At 41.8% G+C, this 7,027-nt stretch overlaps 1 protein-coding gene across 1 annotated transcript; it reads right to left on the bottom strand.

Moving 5' to 3' along the window:
* Positions 1-5,151: 5,151 nt before the first annotated feature.
* Positions 5,152-6,940, bottom strand: LOC115174360 (transcription factor 24). The gene is made up of 3 exons (XM_029732888.1): positions 6,560-6,940; positions 5,879-6,169; positions 5,152-5,603 (listed from the first exon to the last, which is right to left on the bottom strand). The coding sequence occupies exons 1-3, from the start codon at positions 6,692-6,694 to the stop codon at positions 5,469-5,471; spliced, it is 561 nt and encodes a 186-aa protein (XP_029588748.1). The 5' UTR covers positions 6,695-6,940; the 3' UTR covers positions 5,152-5,468.
* Between the last annotated feature and the right edge of the window lie 87 nt (positions 6,941-7,027).

Here is a 7,027-nt window from a genome sequence, read left to right as displayed (position 1 = left end):
TAAACAGTCTTAACCTGCCATACAGTTATATACTGTAGATGGAGCTCAACACATCACCTCATTTGCCATTAACTGGGATCACATTTTCAGGTCATTGAGTCTGCATTACTACTTCATCGAGACCCAGATAACCTGCTGGTTAGCTAGTGACATTAATGCATGTAGAATACCTTATCCTCGCAGTCCATTCACACTGCAGATCCCATAGATACTGAAGGTGCCTCATTAGTAGGCAGTGTGTGAATGTAGTTTAATTTTGATTACTGATCAGTGTGTAATTAGGATTGTGATACAGTATACTTATACTGCATAGTACATGTATAATGATTCTCCATATGTGTCTTCGATGTTTGTTAGCTTTACCTGTGTCTCGTCCACCCCACTGCTCTAACAGGATATTTACAGTGAAAAGAGCATCTCTAGTTCAAACTGGGAAACTGCAGCCATTTTGATGGCTCAACAGAGTTCAGTACTCAGAAATCTTAGGGTAGACTAATATATGTGATGTTCTTTGGTTGTATCTTTGAAGGACTTGGTTTCCTTTTGGCACTTCACTGTTCATTGATGTTCAATGTACCAGGGGAAAAATTCCAATCATTTTAAAACGAAAGAAGTCCAATGTTTTGTAGCGTGTTTTTTGTAAGTGGCCACTTTATCTAATGATGTAAATGTTTCTCCGTAACAGTATCGGCGGTTGATTTAACATTGTTATTATAAAGACATTTATTTATTTATTTTGGTCATTCGGTGAATATGAAACGTACAGGGCAGATGTTGAATTTTAATTGTCATTTGTCAAATGTTTCATATTCATGTTTCAAGGTCCTTTTTGCAATCTGAAGAATTCTCATGTCATTCTCTGTTCAAAATCTTCATTTTGTACTCCACCCATCCACTAGAATACCTAACCACACTACAGAATTCAAGTCAGGGTAATGTGGTAGTACTCTGTTGAGATGATCTGGTTTGTGGTGAGCTTGTGATTCCATATGGCCTGTTTGTCCCTCAAACAGGGAGTCTACGTGTGTGTGTGTGTTTGTCTCTCTGTGGTTGTTTCTGTAGTTGGAGACTCGAGTGACATGCCTGTCCATCTGTCTTACTGTGGGTTGGGATAACTTGTGATTGATTACATAGTGACTCAATCAGCCCATACCAATCTGCTTTACTTGTTTCCAAAGAGTTTTTACTTAAAAATTCTGTAGAGCCATTTTCTACCTGCCTTTTTACCCCGTCTACCTTTATGGGGAATAAAGAAACTCTGGCTATGGATGGGCAGATAGATAGATTTATTTATTGTGGGGCCAATGTTGTGACACTACTGACTGAATGCCATGCTATTAGGATTCTGACACCATTGTTATCAATGACATACAGGCAAATGTTGCATTGGATCCTATGGCTACAGTCCGATACGAGCAAGGAATGTTGTTCATTCATCCCCACTGAAAAATACCTCTTCTCATTCAAAGCATATAGAAAATGTCATCGCTTTGTTTTGATAGTTTTATTACCAAAAAGAGAGAATATATCTATATTTCCATTGACTTCATTACCATTTGTAGCAAATGGAACTATGTTATGGAACTTTTGAGTGGCGGCAGGTAGCCTGGCGGGTTAGAGCGTTGGACCAGTAACCCGAAAGGTTGCTGGATCGAATCTCCGAGCTGACAAGGTAAAAATCTGTCGCTCTGCCCCTGAGCAAGGCAGTTAACCCACTGTTTCCTGGGTCGCCGATGATGTGGATGTCGATTTAAGGCAGCCGCCCGCACCTCTGATTTAGAGGTGTTGGGTTAAATGCGGAAGACACATTTCAGTTGAATACATTTCAGTTGAATACATTCAGTTTGTACAACTGACGAGGTATCCCCTTTCTATGTGCAAGTACCATTTTAAAATGTTTTGTGAATGGAGGGCAGAAGTGGTCAAGTAGTTATTGTTATACTATTTCTGTGTTTGCACAACAAAGCAACTTCAAACTAGCGTTTTCTGTATGTTAGTACGTAAGGAAGTTGTTAGGGCTATCCCTTGTTGTAACATTCACAAACATTTCTATCGTTCTTAGAGGTTTTTTAGTGCTTTTTTAATTGACATCCTGTGACTGATAAAGTTGATTTGATAGTCTATGTGATAAGATATGACTGAATCGATTCCTTTTTCGTCATACCTGAAATTACTTGAATTGTTTATCTGTAACGCTAAACTTTAAGTGAAGACCACCCCTTTCCAGGACATGTTTTGGATGAATTTACAGTCCGCAGTGCTGAGTTATTGTTATTCTAATGTCAATTTACCCAATGTGAGTTTAGAACTGTGTTTTAGTAATGCTGACATCTACTCCGAGCACAATCGAGACCTATTCTGTAATCTTATTCTGAAGTTGGCAGGGCCAACTATCTAGGAAAGATGAGTTGTAGAGTGACACGTGAATATGAAGTGCAAAACGGTTCTATTGAGTTTGCTTGCAACAGCTGAATCATAGATTGGACTAAGACAATTTACAGCCTGAACCGTAAAGTAGAAGATCTGTAAACCATTGCCTCCTAAAAATGATCAATCCTGAATAGCTTTTATCCATACCATTTAATACCAATTTACTATGAGATGTGTTTTAGTTTAGAGTACATTTAAAATGCACTTGGCCGTGAGAGAGAAGCATGGCACTTGGTAATTTCAAAAGATAATAAATATTCTGACTCAATATTTATTATCAATATTTGTTCTCCCATTTTGTATGAATTCTTCCTAGTATGCATTCCAAAAAACCATAAGCAGTGGCGTTTGGTCAACTACACTGCTTTGGCTGTGCCTTCATATGATCTCTGTATCGTGATTATTTTTTCATGTTGTTGGATGTCATGGAAGTTGATTAGCTCGTACTAGGAGCACACTACAAAGGGGCAGCTGTGATAGGGTGGAGTTGAACTCTCATTTACCAAGCAGAATGAGATCTGTGTCCTGTTCATAATGTCAGTGTGAGCCAAGGTTTTGAAAAATAACTGAATTGAGCTTCCCTTTTGGAAAAGCTCAAGTGGTACCTTTACAGTTTGCAAACATTTTCTCTGTTTTGGACATTACTGAACACTCCCTAGGTCTGTGAGCGAAGTCTTCAGTAGTGTATCTGTGTCTGACCACCCTGGTGGGCATGATTTCTCAACGTTAAATGTTTGTAAGTGAATGAATTGTGGTAACATAATAGTTGTTGCTCTGTTTTTTAAAATAAAATGTTGGCTTGGACATGTGCTTTCTCAGATGTTTTGTCTTGTGTCCTGTCCTCCGGTAAGTATGCATATGGACAGTGGATCCGTCTACTAAACCCATTATTGAGGAAATGTCTTGTAGGTCAATTTGATAAAACAAACTTTTGAGGGCTCGATCAGCCTTCATTTTGAGGGTGAGGGAGTGAGAGTCTTCCACTGTCATTCTTTTCCTATCCCAAGGGAGGGCTGTTATCACTGCAGTATCCTTTAGCCTTCATTCTCCCTACTACTCCTAGCTCTTCTCTCTGGTGGGTCATTGTGACTGTGTCACCGGGTCACGTGCCACTCCTGTGACGTTTCTCTCCGCATGATGTTGGAACACTTACCATCCCAGCTTTGTGCCAAGGACCGCAAACCCTCTGCTGCCACAACAACCTCTGCTGCCGCCACACCAAGCCCCTCATTCAGCCCAGCTACAGATCTTCCTTCTGGTTATATACTTATTCAAGTGGTAGACTCACAGAAGGAACGCTAACTTTTGCCAAGTATGGTTGTCTTTCAGACTGGAACCTTGATAGACTTTGGGTTTTACTCATTAGGAACCTGTCTTGGCCGTCTCTCTGGACCGAGCCATCAACCGGTCTCTTACATTAAATACTGTTTTTCTTATTGACAAAGTTGTTGAGTTGTGCCTTCCTCCCTACTTTTCTTCCCTTCCTCCTTGTCCTCCCTCTCTCCTCTATTCCTCTGGTTAGTTCCAGCTAGGCCAGGCCAACGAGGGGAGGCTGGACAGAAAGCTAAATAAATTCACTCAGCAATCAGTGTGTACTGGATATAATGAGCTGGAGATACAGAAACTATGTTGATTATCTCCTAACATGAAGGGAGATCAGGGTTATATGGGTTTATTGGCACAAATATCCACATTCAGACACAGCTAGAGATCTATTTGCAGTTCAAGCCAAAAGGTCCTTTAAATCAAGTTTGTTTAGTTGATGACCCCTCACTTTGAGGTCACATGGTACAGAAATAATGCCATTGGAAAATCCATGTCCTGGCATACAGTATGGGCTTGCCATTAAAATGAGAATGTGATTGTTTAAATGATGCGCATATATTATATTGACCAGTGCAACAGAGCCTCTATTGACCGATATGCTTTATCCTCTGTGATCTAGACTAGAAAGTCAACTCAGTGGGAATGCTGGAGCATTGTGCACCACTGTCTGTCTCACATTGTTTCACCAACATTTCTGCCCTCTCCTTTCCCTCTGTAACCCCTGCCTCAGTAGCACATCTCTGGCATGTCCAAATTAGCCATTAATATGAGAGGGGGGTTTATCAGACCCCCCCCCCCTGACAGATTTATAGAGCTAGCCTTGAACGCTGTACCGTTTCTCGTGGACCTGAGCCCAAGTTGCTGAAGAGGTTCTGTGGTCTCGTCCATGTTACAGCCAACAAAATCTGTCTGTCTGCCTGAGCACAAATACTTTAAGCAGCTTAGCAATACAGTCTGTTAAAGTGTGTTTCTTGGTTAATATCACAATATGAAATGTGTGTCTACCAAAGTCACATGACTTCATTATGTCATGTTAATGTACATTTTCTGGAAGGTAACTTTTGCTAGGAGACAAGAAATGATACGCACACACACCAAAATACTGCAATAGGAAGTAAAGTCATTAAGATCACTCAACAGTGCAGTATGTCAGATAGCTCATACAAAGCCATAATGTGTAATTTACATCAACTTAGCAAAGTTTGCTGTGTGAATAAATGTTTACTTGCAAGCGTGCATTATTATACAGATATGGACTAGTACTCAGGGCTCCACAGCTGAATACATGGTTGCCAAGTGTTCTCACAACAATCCTCCCCTTCTGTTAATCTGTCTATCCTTTCACTCCCACCCCAAACACAACTACAACACTAAAAATAAAACAAATCCAGGAGACAGGGATAAAGATCAACTTTAATTAATCTTAAAGCTAACACAATAAGTCACTGAAATGGTCAACATTGCACTCTTTGATCATAACATTATTTTACCCACTTTTAGTGATTTATGTTTTATGCAGTGTAATAAATAAGTGGTACAATGTGCTAAGCAAAGCGATCCTTTGATTTTGTATTTTATATCTTAATCATTGTATCTAATCCCCTGGACATTGTAGGAGTTTCCGTGTTCAAGTACATTACATGTACATTGCAATTCACTGCAGTTTCATAAGCAGCACAGTTGGATATATTGGTATTTCATCGCTCCTAGTACTAAATGGATCTGTCCATGTTGACCTCTGGGCTAGGGGTCAGTGGATGTGTCTCCTCTCCTGACACTGGCGTCTGATTGGCTGACAGCAGTCCTCCCACACTCCCACAGTACAGCAAGGAGCGCATCGGCCACTTCTGTCAGGACAGGAAAAATGTTCAACTGTAGTTAGTCTGTATGCTTATAATAAATCCTAATAAATGATAGAAATAATCTATGACTATAATCTATGTATTGATCCCTACTATATTCCCAATATTATGCTACAATTCACGTCTGATATTAACTGAACGTCTGGACATGAATTTATGACATGAAACACGAAGAGATAATGAGGAACAGATCAGGGTTATAAGCTATGATGACCAACAAACTAAAAAGATAAGCACCCAGCTAGTTTGATGTCACCAACCTTGACTGGGTGGAGGTAGCCCCCTGCCCTGGGGGGTAGTGGGAGTTCAGACAGAGGCCCTCCCTGATCCAGGGTCTCAGTAAGGTAGGCGATGTAGTCGGTGGCCAGGACCAGGACGTCCAGCTTGGAGAGCTTGGTGTCACGGGGGACGGAGGGCAGGGCTGCCTGCAGGCTGTGGAAGGCCTGGCGGAGGTTACGGACACGACTCCTCTCCCTGGCCGCGTTCTCTGGGGAGTGATGGGACTTCATGGCCCTGCTAGGCTGCACCCCATTAACACACCCAGACCTCACCTGGACCACGCAGGAGGAGCAGAGACACGTATACGATAACATGGTAAATAAGCCGTCATTTATATGGAGATAGGAAATGAGGAAATAATATTATAACAATGAATTTCAAATGACAGATTTAAGTTGGTAAACATCAGAGTGCACGATAACATCTGTTTCCAAACCACAAGATCTGATGTGTGAAGTTGATTTAGCAAATATTTTACATGAAGGGTCTAAATATTGACAGTGAAGGAGTTTTAGTTATTCAGAAATAATAATTGTAGAGCTAATTAACATAAATAGAAGCAAGTATAGCTGAGATGACCTGTCTACTTTTCAATTACTATATCCCTGAAGTGCCCACTGCTCTACTTCATTCCCTCCAGATTATGTAGAGGTTTTACTTACCCACTTCTTAGGATCCCTACGTGTGGACTGTCTATGTCCAGGCTGTGGTGTTCTCAGACTGAACTGGTTCTGTGAATACATCTTGGTCTGCTCTGCTGGGATGGACTTAGGATCCTCCAGCTGCTTTTCAGCCATGAATACTTCAGGACCCCCAGCCACCTAACTGAAGACCAACCAGCCCCAAACAGATACCCAGCCACCCTAACGAAGACCAACAGAGACCCAGAGCTCGACTGCTCTTGACCGCAGCTACCCAGACCCTCTAACAACAGCTTCTCCGCTGCGCATCGTGGTCCTACGTCCTCCCTCTCCAACCATCCCTCTTTCTCAGTCTCTCTTTCCCTCCCCTTGACTTAACTGGTGAGGTAATGCAGGGATCTTCAAGCAGCCCTCATCTCCCCCCACGCCTCCCCCGGGTGTGCTCTGCCAAGGGAAGCAGCCTCAGAGAGGTGGTGGGGCGTCCCAGGG

This window comes from Salmo trutta, chromosome 35 (genome assembly GCF_901001165.1).
Source record: "Salmo trutta chromosome 35, fSalTru1.1, whole genome shotgun sequence".
Taxonomy (NCBI): domain Eukaryota; kingdom Metazoa; phylum Chordata; class Actinopteri; order Salmoniformes; family Salmonidae; genus Salmo; species Salmo trutta.
Note: the sequence above shows the minus strand (reverse complement) of the source record. Positions and strands in the feature narration are given on the sequence as shown.

Coding starts and splice junctions, on each gene's coding strand:
- LOC115174360 (XM_029732888.1), bottom strand. CDS start 6,694: ATGGCTGAAAAGCAGCTGGAGGATCCTAAGTCCATCCCAGCAGAGCAG. Junction 6,170..6,559: donor GTAGGGATCCTAAGAAGTGG/GTAAGTAAAACC, acceptor TGCGTGGTCCAG/GTGAGGTCTGGGTGTGTTAA. Junction 5,604..5,878: donor GCTACCTCCACCCAGTCAAG/GTTGGTGACATC, acceptor CTGTCCTGACAG/AAGTGGCCGATGCGCTCCTT.